This window comes from Rhinopithecus bieti, unplaced genomic scaffold (genome assembly GCF_001698545.2).
Source record: "Rhinopithecus bieti isolate Rb0 unplaced genomic scaffold, ASM169854v2 scaffold_71999, whole genome shotgun sequence".
Lineage (NCBI taxonomy): Eukaryota > Metazoa > Chordata > Mammalia > Primates > Cercopithecidae > Rhinopithecus > Rhinopithecus bieti.
In genome coordinates this window covers 477221-497022 of record NW_016826903.1, presented here as the reverse complement: position 1 = coordinate 497022, position 19802 = coordinate 477221, and the positions used below count along the sequence as shown (strand labels likewise).

At 35.9% G+C, this 19802-nt stretch overlaps 1 protein-coding gene across 1 annotated transcript in view; it reads left to right on the top strand.

Moving 5' to 3' along the window:
- DEUP1 (deuterosome assembly protein 1) overlaps positions 1-19802 on the top strand; it is a 101473-nt gene that overhangs the window by 48558 nt on the left and 33113 nt on the right. Inside the window, 3 exon segments of the mRNA XM_017863699.1 lie at positions 12103-12124; positions 12127-12247; positions 15719-15823. Of these exon segments, the coding sequence (XP_017719188.1) occupies positions 12103-12124; positions 12127-12247; positions 15719-15823 (248 nt within the window).

Here is a 19802-nt window from a genome sequence, read left to right as displayed (position 1 = left end):
TGTGTGTGTGTGTGTGTGTGTGTGTATACCACATTTTCTTTATCCACTCATTGATTGATAGGCATTTGGGCTGGTTCCGTATTTTGCAGTTGTAAATTGTGCTGCTATAAACATGCGTGTGAAAGAATCTTTTTCATGTAATGATTTCTTTTCCTCTGGGTAAATACCTAGTAGTAAGATTGCTGGATCAAATGGTAGATCTACTTTGAGTTATTTAAGGAATCTCCACATTGCTTTCCATAGTGGTTATACTAGTTTACATTCCCACCAGCAGGGTAAAAGTGTTCCCTTTTCACCACACCCATACTAACTTCTATTATTTTTTTGATTTTTTGGTTATGGCCATTCTTGCAGGAGTAAGGTGGTATTGCACTGTGGTTTTGATTTGCATTTCCCTGATCATTAGTGACGTTCAGCATTTTTTCATATGTTTGTTAGCCATTTGTATACCTTCTTTTGAGAATTGTCATTCATGTCCTTAGCCCACTTTTTGATGGGATTGTTTGTTCTTTTCTTCCTGATTTGTTTGAGTTCCTTATCAATCCCGGATATTAGTCCTTTGTCAGATGCATAGTTAGTGAAGATTTTCTCCCACTCTGTGGGTTATGTGTTTACTGATTATTTATTTTGCTGTGTAGAAGCTCTTTAGTTTAATTAGGTCCCATCTATTTATCTTCGTTTTTGTTGCATTTGCTTTTGGGTTCTCGGTCATGAAGTCTTTGCCTATGCCAATGTCTAGAAGGGATTTTCCAATGTTATCTTCTAGAATCTTTATAGTTTCAGGTCTTAGATTTAAGTCTTTGATCCATCTTGAGTTGATTTTTGTATAAGGTGAGAGATAAGAATCCAGCTTCATTCTTCTCCATGTGGCTTGCCAATTATTCTACCACCATTTGTTGAACAAGGTGTTCTTTTCAGACTTTATGTTTTTGTTTGCTTTGTCGATGATCAGTTGGCTGTAAGTATTTGGGTTTATTTCTGGGTTCTCTATTGTGTTCCATTGGTTTCTGTGCCTATTTTTATACCAGTATCATGCTGTATTGGTGACTATGGCCTTATAATATAGGGTATTTGGTAATCTGATGCCTCCAGATTTGTTCTTTTTGCTTAGTCTTGCTTTAGCTCTGCAGGCTCTTTTTTTGGTTCCATATGAATTCTAAGATTTTTTTTCTAATTCAGTGATGAATTATGGTGGTATTTTGATGGGAATGTAATTGAATTTGAAGATTGATTTTGGGAGTATGGTCATTTTCACAATATTGATTCTAACCATCCATGAGCATGGGATGTGTTTCCATTTGTTTGTGTCATCTGTCATTTTTTTCAGCAGCATTTTGTAGTTTTCCTTGTAGAGGTCTTTCACCTCCTTGGGTAGGTACATTCCTAAGCATTTCTTTCGTTCTTTCTTTCTTTCTTTTTTTCTTGCAGCTATTGTAAAAGAGGTTGAGTCTTTATTTGATTTTCAGCTTGGTCACTGTTGGTGTATAGCAATGCTACTGATTTGTGTACATTGATTTTGTATCCTGAAACTTTACTGAATTCATTTATCAGTTCTAGGAGCTTTTTGGATGAATCTTTAGAGTTTTCTAGATATATGATCATGTCATCAGTCAACAGAGATAGTTTGACTTCCTTTTTACTGATTTGTATGCCCTTTATTTCTTTCTCTTGTCTGATTGCTCTGGTTAGGACTTTCAGTACTATGTTGAATAGAAGTGCGGAGAGTGGGCATCCTTGTCTTCTTCCAGTTCTCAGGGAGAATGCTTTCAACTTTTCCCCATTCAGTATGATGTTGGCTGTGGGTTTGTTGTAGATGGCTTTTATTACCTTAAGGTATGTCCTTTCCATGCCAATTTTGCAGAGGGTTTTAATCATAAAAGGATGCTGGATTTTGTCAAATTATTTTTCAGTGTCTATTGAGTTGATCGTGTGATTTTTGTTTTTAATTCTGTTTATGTGGTGTGTTGTGTTTATTGACTTGCATATGTTAAACCATCCCTGCATCCCTCATATGAAACCCACTTGATCATGGTGGATTATCTTTATGATATGCTGTTGGATTCAGTTAGTATTTTTTTCAGGGTTTTTGCATCTATGTTCATCAGGGATATTGGTCTGTTGTTTTCTTTTTCTCTTACATCCTTTCCTGCTTTTGATATTAGGGTAATACTGGCTTCATAGAATGATTGAAAGGAGGATTCCCTCTTTCTCTATCTTTTAGAATAGTGTCAGTAAGATTGGTACCAATTCTTCTTTGAATGTTTGATAGAATTTAGCTGTGAATCTGTCTGGTCCTGGACTTCTTTTGTTGGCAATTTTTGTATTACTGTTCCTTTTTTTTTTTTTTTTTTTAACAGTATCTTGCTCTGTTCCCCAGGCTGGAGTGCTGTGGTGCAATTTTGGCTCACTGCACCCTCTGTCTCCCAGGTTCAAGCAATTCTTCTACCTCAGCCTCCTGAGAGCTGGGATTACAGGTGCCTACCACCACACCCAGGTAATTTTTGTATTTTTTAGTGTTGGCCAGGCTGGTCTCGAACTCCTGAGCTCAAATGATCTGCCCGCCTTGGCCTGCCAAAGCGCTGGCATTACAGACATGAGCCACCACACCCGGCCTGTATTACTATTTCAATCTCCCTGCTTGCTATTATTCTGTTCAGAGTTTCTGTTTCTTCTAGGAGTTTAATCTAGGAGGGTTTACTCTAGGAGGGTTGTATATTTCCAGGAATTTATCCATCTTTTGTAGGTTTTCTACTTTGTGCATGTAAAGGTGTTCATACTAGCTTTGAATGATCTTTTGTATTGCAGTAGTATCAGTTGGAATATCTCCTGTTTCATTTCTAATTGAGCTTATTTGGATCTTCTCTCTTCTTGGTTAATCTTGCTAATGGTCTATTGATTTCATTTGCCTTTTCAAAGAACCAGCTTTTTGTTTCATTATCTGTTGAATTTTTTTTGTTTCGATTTCATTTAGTTCTGCTCTGATCTTTGTTGTTTCTGTTCTTTTATTGGGTTTGGGTTTGGTTTGTTCTTGTTTCTCTGGTTCCTTGAAGTATGATCTTAGGTTGGCTATTTGAGCTCTTTCAGACTTTTTGATGTAGACATTCAATGCTATGAACTTTCCTCTTAGTACTGCTTTTGCTGTATCCCAGAGGTTTTGATAGGTTGTGTCACTAATATTGTTCAATTCAAAGAATTTTTTAATTTCCATCTTGATTTCATTGTTGACCCAACCATCATTCAGGAGCAGGTTATTTAATTTCCATGTATTTGCATGGTTTTGAGAGTTCCTTTTGGAGCTGATTTCCAATTTTATCCCACTGTGGTCTGAGAGAGTACTTGCTATAATTTCAGTTTTCTTAAATATGTTGAGACTTGTTTTGTAGCCTATCATATGTTCTTTCTTGTATAATGTTCCATGTGCTGGTGAATAGAATATATATTTGCAGTTCTTGCCTAGACTGTAAATATCTGTTAGCTCCATTTGTTCTAGGGTATCATTTAAGTCCATTGTTTATTGGTTGACTTTCTGTCTTGATGACCTGTCTAGTGCTGTCAGTGGAGTATTGAAGTCCCACACTATTACTGTGTTGCTGTCTATCTCATTTCTTAGGTCTAGTGGTAATTGTTTTATAAATTTGGGAGCTCCAGTGTTAGGTGCATATATATTTAGGATTGTGATATTTTCCTGTTGGGCTAGTCCTTTCATCATTATATAATGTCCCTCTGTACCTTTTTTAACTGTTGTTGCTTTAAAGTCTATTTTATCTGATATAAGAATAGCTGCCCCTGCTTGCTTTTGGTGTCCATTTGCATGGAATATCTTTGTCTGCCCCTTTACCTTAAGTTTGTGTGAGTCCTTATGTGTCAGGTGAGTCTCTTGAAGACAGCAGTTATGTGGTTGGTGAATCCTTATCCATTCTGCCATTCCATATCTGTTAAGTGGAACATTGAGGCCATTTATATTCAATGTTAGTATTGAGAAGTGAGGTACTATTATAGTCGTCATGCTAGTTGTTGCCTGAATACTTATTTTTTCATTGTGTTATGGTTTTATAGGTCCTGTGAGATGTATACTTCAAGGAGGTTCTATATTGGTATATTTTGAGGATTTCTTTCAAGATTTAGAGCTCCTTTTAATGCTGGCTTGGTAGTGGTGAATTCTTTCAGCATTTGTTTGTCTGAAAAAGACTGTATCTTTCCTTCATTTATGAAGCTTAGTTTCACTAGATACAAAATTCTTAGCTGATAATTGTTTCATTTAAGGAGGCTAAAGATAGGATACCAATCCCTTTTAGCTTGTAGGATTTCTGCTGAGAAATCTGCTGTTAATCTGATGGGGTTCTTTTTTATAGGTTACCTGATGCTTTTGCCTCACAGCTCTTAAGATTCTTTCCTTTATCTTGACTTTAGATCACCGGACGATTATGTGCCTAGGCAGTGATCTTTTTATGATAATTTCCCAGGTATTCTTTGAGCTTCTTATATTTGGACGTCTAGATCTCTAGCAAGGACAGGGAAGTTTTCCTCAATTATTCCCTCAAATATTTTTTCCAAACATTTAGATTTCTCTTCTTCCTCAGGAACACTAATATTCTTAGGTTTGGTTGCTTAACATAATCCCAAACTTCTTGGAGGCTTTGTTCATTTTTTTAAATTATTTTTTGTCTTGGTCAGAGTGGGTTAATTTGAAAGCCTTGTTTTCAAACTCTGAAGTTCCTTCTTCTGCTTGTCCAATTCTACTACTGAGGCTTTCCAGTGTATTTTTTAATTTCTCTAAGTATGTCCTTCACTTCCAGAAGTTGTGATTTTTTTTTTTTTTATGGTATTTCTCTGGAGATTTTCCCATCCATGTCCTGTATCATTTTTTTTTTTTTTATTTCTTTAAGTTGATATTCACCTTTCTCTGGTGCCTCCTTTAGTAGGTTAATAATTGACCTTCTGAATTCTTTTTCTGGCAATTCAGAGATTTCTTCTTGTTTTAGATCCATTGCTGGTGAGTTAGTGTGATCTTTTGGGGTTGATGAAAAACCTTCTTTTGTCATATTACCAGAATTGTTTTTCTGGTTCCTTCTCTTTTGGGTAGACTATGTCAGATGGAAGATCTGGGGCTCAAGGGCTGTTGCTCAGACTCTTTTGTCCCATGGGGTGCTCCCCTGATGTGGTGCTCTCCCACTTTCCCTAGCGATGGATTCTCTTGGCCCTCCTGGTATGTTCCTACAATAGTTCTTGGAGCAAAAGTTCATGATGTGTGTCACTACTGCTGTGTCTGTCCGAGTGGGAGCTGCAAGTTAGTCCTGCCTCCCATCTGCCATTTTTCCCTGCTTTGTCTCCTTTAAGTCTTTTTGGATTTGATCCATACAAATCAATGTTCTGCTCAGGCTTACTTTGTTCTGTTCCATTTAGTTTGCTTGAAACATATTTCACTAGTAGGCCCAGTTATCAAGTCTGGTTCTACCCTTCAGTGAGATTCACCTTCTTCACTAACATGAGTTCCTTTTAATATCCCCAAAAATAATTATATTTGGGCCTATTTACAGGATCTGAGAGCATCCTCTTTTTCAGGCTGAGAGTCAGCTTTTGTCTTTGGCTCACTTGTGGGATAGAAGTGGCTACTTTTACACCAGTATTCTTTGGGGGAAAAAAGATCCTCTGTAACTCTTTCTCGGCAGTATGACTGACTCTGTCTATAATGCTTTCCTTGATGAACTCCACCTTTCTCCTCCTCAGAACTTTATTGTTTATATTTTTCCAAGAAGTAGAATGGAGAATCTTGTTAAAAGAAAAAAATGCTGCAAACAAGGCAAGAGTGTACATTGAGGAACATTATTATAACATTCCTAGCTAGGATCACCATCTCTACTCTCCCTCCAAATAAATGCCTTTAAGCCTATGCTTCTCACACTTAATCACAATGACACACTCCTGGTGGCAAGGAGAGGGAGAATGCATGCAACTTGGGAGTCAATGTGTAGCAGGAAGTAAGAAGAATCAAACCAGCTGCTGGCCAAGGTGGCCCTATCATTTACTGATATCATTTAATTAACTTACCCTTCTGACCCAAGTTCAACAGGATGTAACTTACCACACTTCTTCCTTACTCCTCAAAGATTTCTACAAACTTCTAGGGGCTTACATGCACACCTGAGAAGGCTCTGTGGGTTGCCTGGGCTAAGGAAAGTCCACGTTACCTATTTTTATTTTTCCTTATGGTATTTATATATTAATGTACTTAATAATTTATTAATGTTCCTGAATATAACTAACAAAATTAAAATCCAGCTACTCATAGAAGTCAATATAATTGTGAAGTCTTTTTACTTATACTAAAGGTTGCAAAACAGCAGTACCCATTGCCTAATTTTTATGACTTTCATTTAAATTAGTGGCTCTATACTGGGGTAATTTTTCCTTCCACGTGATATTTGGCAATGCCTGGATACATTTTTGGTTACCACAACAAGGAAAGGAGTGTGACCAGCATCTAATGAGTAGAGGCCAGAGATGATGTTAAACACCCTACAGTGCACAAGACAACCCTACAACAGAGAATCGCCCAGTCCCAAATGCCAATAGTGCTAAAATTGATCAACCCTTTTTAAAATTTTGAAATAAGTCATTTTTCTCATATTCTTCACTAGTAATTCTCTAACTTCATTTTGTGATGTTTTCCGTAGCTAATAACAACTACCTGTGTGGTCTGCATTTGTGACTCACATTATATGTTTAATGGATAGCACTTGATTGAGAAATTTCATCCTACTCTGTTGTTGTTGTTGTTGGTTTGTTTTGCTTTTTGGTTTTGTTTTGTTTTGCTTTTGAGACAGAGTCTGGCTCTGTCACCCAGACTGGAGTGCAGGGGCGCAATCTTGGCTCACTGCAAGCTCCGCCTCCCAGGTTCACGCCATTCTCCTGCCTCGGCCTCCCAAGTAGCTGGGACTACAGGCACCTGCCACCACCCCTGGCTATTTTTTTTTGTATTTTTAGTAGAGACAAGGTTTCACCATGTTAGCCAAGATGGTCTCGATCTCCTGACCTCGTGATCTGCCCTCCTTAGCCTCCCAAAGTGCTGGGATTACAGGCGTGAGTCACTGCGCCTGGCCAGCTAATAACAACTTTTAATGTGACTGATATCTATACTGATTTCTATGAGGAAGCTTACCAAAATTTTTTTTTACAAATATTTGTTCATTTAAAAAACAATTTAGTTATCCTTGGATCTAGGACCATTATTAAATTTGAACTAAGAATCTCCATTTTATATTTTACAAAAGAATCACGTGTATTAAAAATCAAACCAAATTATTCTGGAACATGTTTTATGAAAAACAAAATCTGTTGTAGAACTAATGAAACGATTTTGAAAGGAAATTTGGTTCAAAACTTTAAGATGTCTAAAAGATTTCTACTCTCAGGAAAACACTATTTTCATCCATTTAGGAAAAAATCCTGAATATATTGCATTAATTTAGCTTTTCCTCTGTTTCATTTCCAAATTTTACTCACGTTTCATTCTTTTCTTTAGGATAAATCTAAATGAAAATACATCAATTATTTATATATGATAGTTGATTTGAAGGTTTAGAATCACCGCTCCTCTCAAACCATTAGGCAAACCTCTAACTAAACAGATGGGCTTTAAACATGTTTTACAAAATTTATATTTTACCAAATGGGAATAACTGGAGGTAACTGATACTATAACCAATATATGTATTTGGAAAGAAGTTTCTCTTCCCTTTTCACAAAACTGTCATGACAGAGTGTTCCACATCATACACATAAATGCAAAAAGACAACCATTTCCATCTGAATTACTGTCATTTCTTGTATGTAAAATTCTCTTTGTTTATAGCACACTTTAATGCAGATGCATCTCAATTTTCACATGAATCACATCTCATTTGTCTTTCCACAACCTTGAAATGTGTCAGTATACTTCTTAATTTCATTGCATATATTTATTCATTATGTTACACTCTACACGTTTTTTTAAATGTGCAGTATTTTTCATGGGAAGTTAATGACAAAAATAGATGGCTCTGCATTTTTCTAATATCTATGACAGAAAAGTTACCCTTTTTTTGTTTGCTTGTTAATGTGTCATTACGGTGCTAGAGCAACATTGTCCAGTAGTAATATAATGTAAGCCACAAATATAATTTAAATTTTCCTACTAGCCGAATTAAAAGAAGTCAAGAAAAATGAATGAAACTGACATATCATAGCAATATATTTTATTCAATCCACTATATATCCAAAATATTATCATTCTAAAATGTAATCAACATATAAAAAGTTATTGAGTTTTTTACTTTTTTTCATACTAAGTCTTCAAAATCTGGTGTGTATTTTATGCTTCCAACATATCTCATATTACATGCTAAGTATTCATCTGAAGTACCTGATCTGTATTTAGATCCCATACAATTTTACAGTTTAAAAAGTTGATTTACATACTTAAGTTGTTCCAAACAAACTTGAAAATGTTCCATTACTGAGTCAAGTACCAAAGAATCATTTTCCTCAATATTTGCACCCACATTCACAAATAATTGATTTGATTTTCATGCAGAAGCATACTAATTTTAAAACTACATCTCAGTTCAATCAGTTCACTAATTCTTGTGTTAATTCGGTATTAACCTTGAATTCAAGGTCAAAAAACAATTTTAGATTTATCAATATCAAGAAAGCCTTCAAATTTTTCTTGTACTTTTGCAAGGAATTTACATGCTGTCATTTATAAGTAAAATACTTTGTATATTCATTGACATGTCAAATCATTATTACTGATTTGTATTATGAAAAGTTTGGATTTTAACATATATGCTTGTACCTGTGTAGTTAGGTCATGAATAATCTTTTTTCCTGTCAATGATGTCTCCAAATTTCACTCTTACGGATATTATTTTCTAATAACAGTAAACAAATATATTGTATTATTACCGTATCGTAGCTTGTGGCAGACACTATATATATATATATATATATTATTATTATTATTATTATTTTTTTTTTTTTTTTGAGACGGAGTCTCGCTCTGTCACCCAGGCTGGAGTGCAATGGCCAGATACTCAGCTCACTGCAAGCTGCCGCCTCCCGGGTTTATTGCCATTTCTCCTGCTCAGCCTCTGCAGATAGCTGGACTGCAGGCGGGCTGCCACCTCGCGCCCGGCTAGTTTTTTTTGTATTTTTTTTTAGTAGAGATGGGGTTTCACCATGTTAGCCAGGATGGTCTCCATCTCCTAACCCCGTGATCCGCCCGTCGCGGCCTCCCAAAGTGCTGAGATTACAGGCTTAAGCCACCGCGCCCGGCCGCAACACTATATTTTTTAGACCTAAGGTTAGAGCTTTTTGTGGACTCCCCTTCCCCGAGTGAAAGCAGATGCACTTTTCTACGTACAACTTCATATTTGATGACTCCCTAGTGGCAAATTTGCAAACCAGGGAACCCACATAATGCCTTCCTCAACTGGGCAAAGTTATGGGCGGCATTCACATTAACTCAGTTTGTGTTTCTGTTTGGTAATCTATTGTTTTGCATTTCTTTTATTATTGAAATGTTTAATCTTGTCTGAAAAATCTCCACTGTTCAAAACGGAGGCTTTATCCAAACAAGTCTATTAAATCACCAATTTGAATCTTTTTATGTTTATTTCCAAGGTGGCCAGGAAGTTCTGGGGCTAAAGTAATGCTACTAGGCCCCTCACTCAACACAGGCCTCCTGGAAAACAGCATATATTTAAGGCTTGGTAAAAATAAATTATCTGGGAACTCATTATATCCTATACCTTCTATACAATTATTCTTCTAGGCTTTGTGAACTTCTGGATAAGAATTAATAAATAAGAAAGTATATGTCCACATAAGAGCTTATACATTAATTTTCGTTAACAGCATTATTTGTAATAGCCGAAAAGTAGAAACAACCCAAATGTCCATCAACTGATGAATAGATAAACAAAATGTGGTATATCCACATAGTGGAACATTATTCAGCCATAAGCAGAAATCAACCACTGATATATGCTACAACATGGATGAACCTTGAAAGCATTATGCTACATTAAAGAAGCCAGTCACAAAAGGCCACATAGTGTATGATACCATTTGTATGAAACATCTAGAATAGGCAATTCCATAGAGATAGAACATAGATTAGTGGTTGCCAGGAGCTGGAGGAAGGGGAAAATGGGGAGTGACTGTTAATGAGTATGAGGTTTCCTTTGGGGATGATGAAAATACTCTGGAATAAAGTAGTGGTGATGTTCAACTTTGTGACTAAATTAAAAAGTGCTGGATTGTATACTTTAAATGGGCATATTTATGGTATGTGGATTATATTTTGATGAAATTATTAATAATTCAATAATAATTATTTTTCAGTGAATATTAAGTATATCTATATATTAAGAATTATTTAACAAATGATTTTTTAAAATATAGTATTTTCTATAGCCTTTACTAGCAGAGAAGTCCCTTGCCCTTAGAACCTCCCATCCTGTCTTTACCAATACATTAGAGGTCTATTTAACTTATTTTGAGTGGAAGGAATTATTTTTCCATCCTGAATGTTCTAACTGGATTAGCAGTCAAAAGACCTGGATTTTCCTATTCCAAAATCTGGTAGTTATGAGTTTGGATCAAGTCTGGCATTCAGTTTCCTCATCTGTAAAAATTGCAATGGATTTGATGACATAAGTCAGGCACTTTTTAAAAAAATTAATTTCCTTGTATAATTGTATGGAAGTGACCTGATGATATTGAAAGACTCTTCCATTCCTCTCTCCTAGAGAACAGCCAACTACTGCTGCAGAAAATCACTCAGCAGGCCATGGTCCCCAACCTCAAATGGGCACTCAACACTGCCCAGCAATCCACCTTTTTTCTCCAAGTAGCTAATTCTTTCATTCCCATTTTAAGTCATTTAAACTCTTCACCACTCTCAAAAATCACTCCTATACCCTGCACTTCTCCATCTACTGTTAGTACATGATGTTACTTTTTACTTCACAGAGAAAATAGAAGCCAAGAGATAGCCAGTCTCTTAATATCCCCTTAGCTAAATGCATAAACCTGTCTGCATTCCATTTTCCTTCCTTCCTGTTACAGAGAGGAGGGCCTTACTTTTGCTTTAGGTAATTCTCCCAGTGTGGTTTGAGACTCATCTTTTCCACCTTCTTAGGAACCTGACACCACTCGTTTTACCTCTACTCTCTTCTAATGGATCCTTCCCAACAACTGCTAACCTAGTTCAAGCTTCTTTTTATTAACAAAATGAAACATTGAACCCAGAGGATTGCTGGTATTTCCAGTTACTGACTAAAGTATAGCTGCCATTGGGCGAAGGTTGAATCACAGTTTATAATTCATTTTGTTAGCCAGCTTTGCCATTAGGTTATTCTTGATTATTATCTTTTTACAATTTGAAAGTATTTGTATTAATTAAAATTTTATGCATTGTACTTTATTCATACTTTTATGTTTCATTCTTTCAAATTCACACTCATTGTGATATTTTGTGTGATGATTTGATTATTCTTTGTCTTTGCCACTAGATTGTAAGCTCACTGAGAACAGATTTTGTGTCTGTATCCCCAGAGCACATAATAAAAACTCAGTAAATATTTGTTAGAAAAAATGAATGAAGGAGGCCGGGCACAGTGGCTCATGCCTGTAATCCCAGCACTTTGGGAGGCCAAGGCCGGTGAAGCACGAGGTCAGAAGTTCGAGACCAGCCTGACCAACATGATGAAACTCCATTTCTACTAAAATACAAAAATTAGCCGGGCATGGTGGCAGGAGCCTGTAATCCCAGCTACTCAGGAGGTTGAGGCAGGAGAATTGGTGGAACCTGGGAGGCAGTTGCAGTGAGCCAAGATCGCATCACTGCACTCCAGCCTGAGCAACAGAGTGAGACTCCGTCTCAAAAAAAAAGAAAAGAAAAAATGAAGGAACGGAATTCTATGAGACAGAACAAGCAAAGGACTAAATATCAGTTTGTTTAAAATTAGGCTGGTTTATAGATGTTAAATATTTTTAAATGCATTGTACATTATGATAACCAAAATGAGCATTGAAATTTTTTGATGTTTTATTTAGGCCATGGAAGCAGGTCTCTCAGAGGTAAAAGTGAGTTACAGTCACGTGATGATCTCTTGAGAATTATAGAAATGGAACGATTGCAATTACACAGAGAATTATTAAAAATAGGAGAGTGCCAGAATGCTCAAGGAAATAAAAAAAGGTATAATCTTTATATTTGACAATCTGAGAGAACTGTTCAAAACATGATGTTTGAATGTTTTTAAGAGTTTTATATTTGAAATGAGAATAAAAAGTCTATTTTGTATTAACATGTTTAATTCGTGGGTAATATTAAATATTAAAAATAAAATTTATGGTTATCTTCAAAATTAACATCTTCACTTACCTAGAAAATTATATCATGTTCTGATTTATGGATATTTCTGTCACTCTGAGTCAGACATGGTAGCTCCCAGCACTTTGGAAGGCCGAGGTGGGAGGAGCACTTGAGCCCAGGATTTCAAGACAAGACTAGGCAACATAGTGAGACCCTGACTCTTCAAAAAAATTTTTAAATTACCTGGGCATGGGGGCACACATCTGTAGTCCCATCTGCTTGGGAGGCTAAGCTGGGAGGGTCGCTTGAGCCTGGGAGGTCAAGGGTGCAGTGAGCTGTGATCATGCCACTGTACTCCAGCCTGGGCAACAGAGTGAGATCCTATCTCAAAAAAAAAAAAAAAATACTATACAAAAATAATATAGAACTGGTATTCAATTATGTATACTCAGAGAAAGAAGATTTATTCCATATTTTTAAATGCCTTTGTTTTGATTGCCCATCCCTGATGTCAACCTTTTCACTTGTACATATTGTATTTATTTTGGCCACCACACTCGCCATCTTGTCAGTTCCATTGAGGGTTCTTCTTAAAACAGATTTTTTTCTTCGTTTAAAATCAGATAGATATTGTATATTCCATAAACACAAAGGAAATCAGACAGATATTATATATTCCATAAACACAAAAGAAATGGGACTGCTGAGGATTGTTAAATGTTTATGCTCGTGAATAGACAGTTTGACTGCTTTAGTAGTTCACTGATGCTCTTATTCTCATAGAACTTGAATCTTTCTCAAAATCAGAAAGCTAATGCCAGATCAATGATAGGATTCTAAAAATCAAATAGCCAAATGGTGAGGGATGCTTTATTGAAAGATTGTTATATTGTTTTAAAGGCAATAATTATTTCTTCAAAGTTGTGAGACAGTCAGAGTCGTGAGACCTGCTAGCATTTCTTTGAGGTCTGTGCTTAATAACAAATGGCAAGTTAAGATCCCTAAAGTGACCTATTTGTGTGTCTCACCAAGGATAGTTACAGAATGCCTATTAGCCAATCTGCATTGTCAAATGCTCTGCATACAAGATGTATATTATCATCACTGATTACTAATCAATCTGTTAGATATTTATTACATGTAGTGCTGTTCCAGTATGGTAAGTAATATCTTCACATGAAGAAAATATATTCCTAAAAACATAAGGCATTTCACAGAAGAGCACACCAGTCAACCCATGTCTAGCTCTGGCTTTCTGAGGAGCATTGTAGGTACTTTTTATGGTGCTCTTAAGACCCATGCTGAATTCCAAACAGTGCTAGCTGCCCTTCAATAATCTAAAATCTTGCACTTGTTTATCTATTTGGCCAGTAAAAACTTTTTTGTTCTGACTGTTTACCATCCTCTATTTAACTTGGCATTTATTTTGGTCTCCAAACTACATCTTTCTTATCCTAGAATTCAGTTCTAGAATTCTGAGATTTGATGAAAAAGTATAAGTTTAACTTTTCACAGCTTCCATTGTATTTTAGAATTCTCAGCCTTCATCTTTTCCACTAAGAGTCTAAATTTTTTTAGTTTGTTCTCATATGAATGCTGTTCTATCTGCTTTATTGTTTTGGTTTACTTTATTTAGACTGTTGCTTCTTTGTAGTTGTATCAAAGTGAAGCACCCCAGACTACTGATAGTAGATGCATAGTAGTTTTATAAAAGTAGCATGGTAATATTCTTATTCGTTTTCAGAAACTTTCTAAATAATGCTAAGATTTTGTTAGCTTTTTCTATTTTTTTTTTTTTTTTTTTTTTAGTTGTAGAAGCACCCTGGGTTGATATGTTCTGAGAGTTATTAAACTAATTTCATACTCTTGTTCTATATGACAAATAATAGTTCCCTTATATATGTACATTAGCATTTTATATTATCATGATTATAGTTTTCTTCTATGCACTTGTCCACATTGGAGTTTGACATTTGTTTCATTCACTTACTGAACTTTGCAAGATCACCATGAGGATTTTAGCATTCAATTCAGCATTCTACTTCCTGAAATTGCTTAGGAAAAACTGAAAAATAGGGAATTTTTTCACTCATTTCAAATTATAGGAAATAATGAAAACTTAAGACAGATCCTGAAATAATATTTTAGGAGAATATTGGATAAAATGGAAAATGTTCACAATGTATTACTAAGTGGGAAACAAAAGAAGACTGAAAAATAATGTGTATAGTATATTCCAATTGTATGGGAAATGTGTATATCTTTATATGCATAGGGAAAAATATATTTACCACACATAAAATGCTAAAGATGGTTTTCCTGAATGTTAACATTACAGCAGTATATTATAGTCTGATATCCTTTGTTATCCACAGTTAAGATATATATTTGACAATCACAAAAAAAGCAATCTAGTCTAGATACATGTAGCTCAGGGATATCACTACCAACTTATACCTTTTATAATAGAGCCTCTATTTTTAATCTTTAGTAATTTCTTTATCATTACTCAGATTTGGGGTTTTTATTGGTGTGGTTGAAGTTTCTGAAGGCGTGGAATCTTCTCACAAGTTCTCTGGAAACCTAAAATTATAATCACAAGTGGATATGTTCCTCAAAACAACAGACTCCTCCAGAATAGTCAAGCCTGACTTCCAGTAGAAAGCATGCTGCTTCCCCCACCTGATTATCTTTGCTTTTGTGTTTTTGTGATTTTTATTTCACTGGTTTGTCTCATATGAAAGTGAACATTATCCACTTAGACATCTTCAAACCTCCTGTGGGTATTATACTATTTATACTAGTTTCTGCTTTTCCCCTCTAGTATTAATATGTGGTTGCAATTCCACTTTATAAATTGAGCAGCCAAAGAGTAGATGTATTTGAGTACTCTCTGGTTAGACTGTCAGAGTTAATGATATTTTATCTCTTTTATAGAACAGTTGCTCCCCTTAGACTTCTCATGACAGTTCCTTTCCACAATACATTAGCAAGTTGGGTGTATTTCCTTTTTTTAAATGGGTTACGAAGCTATTTTATTATAGGAAATAGTTTTTTCTTTTTATCCCAAAATCTTATCTACATATGCAATCCCAGTATTCTGCCAATTTTTAATGTATAATTGAAATTCCTTATTAATTGCTTCCTTTCTTCCATTAAAACCATTTGCACTTAAAGATATAAATACTTATGGGATCTGAATGTATTAGAACTTGCAATTTCTGTAACTAAAAATGTTTCCAACAAAGTAATGATCTATCTCTGCAGCCTGTAATGGTCTAAATTAACAATATAATTGTAACAATTTATCACGTTAAGCTTAATTTTAATCATTACTTTATGTTTAATTTGTAGACTTGAATCATCTCATTTGCCTTCTATTAAAGAACCAGAAAGGAAGAGAAAAGAGCTGTTTTCAGTGATGCAAGATCAACCAAATCATGAAAAGAATTGAACAAGGTATGAAAATAATGAGCTCCATTTTCCAGGTAGATGTGAACTCTTTACATACAAAGGGAGTTTAAAAAAATCTTTCTTCTCACTCCCTTTGTTTTCCTTCTGTATTTTTTTGTAAGGTGGTAATCTACCAAGCTGCTAATTCCGACATTTTTCTGTATGAGACTACAAAAAACACAAACCTTAAGTTATCACTCTGCAACTGGGAGACTTCCCACGAAACGTGGAGGGTAGAGGGCCAGAGGCTCCATAATAGGTGGCTTACAGCAAGAAAGTTGAGAGCACAGACTCTGGTGCTCAACCATACACATAAGCTTGCAGAAGTTTCCTGTGCAAGATACTGAGGAGCCTCATTTCTAAGATGAAAATAATTGGTACCTACCTCATAAGTTTGTGATGAGGATTAAATGAGTTAATAATAACTGCTACTTAAATAGCAGTTACCATGTGCCAGGAACTGTTCTAAGGACTTAAGAAATCCTACTTCATTTATTCCTCACAACCATCTAATAAAGTAGGTCCTAATATTACCCTCTTTTTACATTTGAGGAAACTAAGGCACCGAGAAAAAGTAACTTCCTTCAACATTACACAGCTATTAAGTGGCAGAGGCCATATTTGAATCTAGGCAATCTGGCTCCAGTATCCACACTCTTACCCCAAGTTAAAATCCATGAGATAATGTACTTAAAGTGCTTAAAATAGGATCTAGCTCAGAGGAAGCATCTAGTAAATATTGGCTCAATAGTTTTTTATTGCACCCACATTTTTTCACTGAGCACCTAACATGTGCCAGGAACTCTCCTGGAGCTAGAAATACAAGGATGAGTAAGTCGTGGGCACTGTCCTTAAATAGCTTGTGGTTCTTTACTCTCCTACAAAGAGTATTATTCTCTCCTCCCTCTATTACAATCTGGTAATGGCCTTCTTTCTATGAATTTATCATAGCTACTCTCCACCTCTCTGGTCTTTAGGTTTGAGGATCAGGCAGAATATTTAATGCTATAAAATCTAAACAATTAAAAGTTAAATAAACCTGGGTGTGGCTTTGACTTATCAATTAGTGCGCTGCATAGTGCTTGACACACAGTAAATGAAAATAAATACTTAGAGAATAAGTTAGTTAATATTAAGGTTAAATTTTCTCATAAATATATAGGGTCATAAATTCAGTTGTTTGTACAAATTTAACAAACATTTATTGAGTATCTAGGAGAACTATAGCTATTCTGCTAATTTCTATAGGAAATACAATAATATGAAAGACAGGTACTGTCTGCCAAAGAGTTGACTGTCAGAGAACTAATAGAGGTTAAGTAGAGAAAAGGTGTATGAATCAATGATCATTTTTCATATATTTTGAACACTTTAATGCCATATAATCTTACAAAATTTATTTTACTGACTTGAAAATATAACTTTAAAAAACTCTTTTTTACTGGTGTCCCCAGTAAATGATAAAAGATTGGTTAAAGCCACCTATAGTTACATGATTCTTAAGCTCATAGATTTAGATAAAGTAATAAAACTTTGAGAAATATAAAGAATCTTCTGATTTTGCACAGTTTTGATATGGTGGGAGAGAATATGAGGCACAAAATTCTTTATAGGCTCTTGGAGGCCACTAGATACCAGAATGCTGTGCAAAAAAAGGTAACAAATGAATTTTATATAAATAGCTTCCAAGTGGCCAGGCATGATGGCTCATGCCTGTAATCCCAGCACTTTGGGAGGCTGAGGTGGGCAGATCACAAAGTCAGAAGTTTGAGACCAGTTTGACCAACATGGTGAAACCCCATCTCTACTAAAAATACAAAAATTAGCTGGGTGTGGTGGCGCATACCTGTAATCCCAGCTACTCAGGAGGCTGAGGCAGGAGAATTGCTTGAACTCGGAAGGTGGAGGTTACAGTGAGCCGAGATTGCGCCACAGCACTCCAGCCTGGGTGACAGAGCAAGACTCTGTCTAAAAAGAAAAAAACAAAAAAGTTTCCAAGTGTTTCTGGAGAGCATTTTCATTCTCTTGTAATAAAACTAACAAGAGCTATATATTATGAATCTTGCAAGTATTTTATTTCTTTTTCTTTTTTCCAGTATAGAACTGTTTTAGCCATTTATTTTGTGATAACATTCACATTTTCAATAAACTAAAAGTCATTTGGAGTTCAAGTAAATTAGTTTCTTCTTTCATTAAGAAAGAAGCTTTGCAGTATAGCATGTTGTGTTAACGTCTAAATATTGTGAAAATAATAAAATAGTTTACTCCTTTTCACAGTAGTATATTCATTTTTTTACATTTTAAAAGTTCCATTTTGGCCAGGTGCGGTGGCTCACACCTGTAATCCCAGCACTTTGGGAGGCCGAGGCAGGCGGATCACGAGGTTGGGAGTTCAAGACCATCCTGGCCAATATGGTGAAACCCCATCTCTACTAAAAATACAAAAATTAGCTGGGCATGGTGGCACTCGCCTGTAGTCCCAGCTACTCGGGAGGCTGAGTCAGGAGAATCGCTTGAACCTGGGAGGTAGTGGTGCAGTGAACCGAGATCGTGCCACTGCACTCCAGCCTGGGTGACAAAGCAAGGTGTTGTCTCAAAAAAAAAAAAAAAAAGTTCCATTTTAAGTGAAACATGTTAAACTACGCCAAAGGGATGCGATCAGCAAAATCCATACTGGGACAAACTATAGACTGACCATGTCATTTCATCAAATAAATTGGAAGGTAAAAACTTGGAGACAGAAGAGATTAAAGGAGACTTGTAATATTGTCCTCTGGGTTAGGATACTTATGCTCATACCTCTTAGTCTCCGCCTCGTTCTTGTTCCTGTGAGTCTTTTTTAAAAAATCTGTTAAATGGTGAGGTTCAATCATGTGATTTCTAAGGTCATATCCAACTCTGAAATTCTAAATATGTTGGTAATATGAATAGAATCAGATGAAGGAAGGGTTGGTGGCATAAAGCGTAATGGTGGATCACATTTGGCTCTGGGCATGTGTACTTTCCATGTTAGGTCACCCCACTCTAAGTGCCATCCCCTGAAACACAGCTTTTTCTAATCTCACTCTAGGTGTCATCCCCTAAAACCCAGATTTTTCCAATCTCTCTGTAAGTGTCAACCCCTAAAACTCAGGTTTTTCCAAATGTGAACCACTTTCCATACCTTCCAGGACCCTTCCCACAGAGGTTGCAGAGCACAACAGTTCACAGGTCCTGGAATTAGACTGCCTTTCACAAGAAATGTGATGTGAAAAGTTATGCACCTTAATTTTCTAATCTTCTAAATAGAGTAGTCTGCAAAATAGAGAGACATTGTGGGGATTAAATGAGATGATGCATGTAAAGTACTTAGAACACACAAAAAGAGAGGCTATAGAAAGATATGAACCAGTCCCAATGAATGGATCATATTTAGATCCTAATTCAATTAAACTTAAACAACATTTATTATATTTTTGAGACAAGCTTAAATTTGAATACTGCCTAGATACTTGATGAGATTGAGGAATTGTTACTTTTTACAGACATTGTAATAACATTCTGGCTACATTAAAAAAAGAGAGAGCCTTGTTCTTTTAAAGATATATACTGAAATGTTTAAAAGTGAAATAAAAAAAAAAAAATCCATTTTAAAAAAGTGCCCTGGAGAAAATTCGTATGTTTATTTTGTGACTAGCCTCTACTTAACTCTCCAGCCTTATTTCTCAGAGCAGCTAACTCCTAGCTACCCATGCTCACACTCACTGAGCTCTTTGCCTGGGAGCCCTCTTCCTCCTCTTCCTTTTTCTTCTTCTTCCTCCTCCTCCTCCTCCTCCTCCTCCACCTCTTTCTCCTCCTTCTTCTCTTTTTTTTTTTTGAGACAGGATCCTGCTGTGTCATTCAGGCTGAAATACAGTGACACAATCGGGGCCCACCACAACCTGGACCTCCTAGGCTTAAGGGATCCTCCCACCGCACTGTCCCTTCCACTCGAGTAACTGAGACT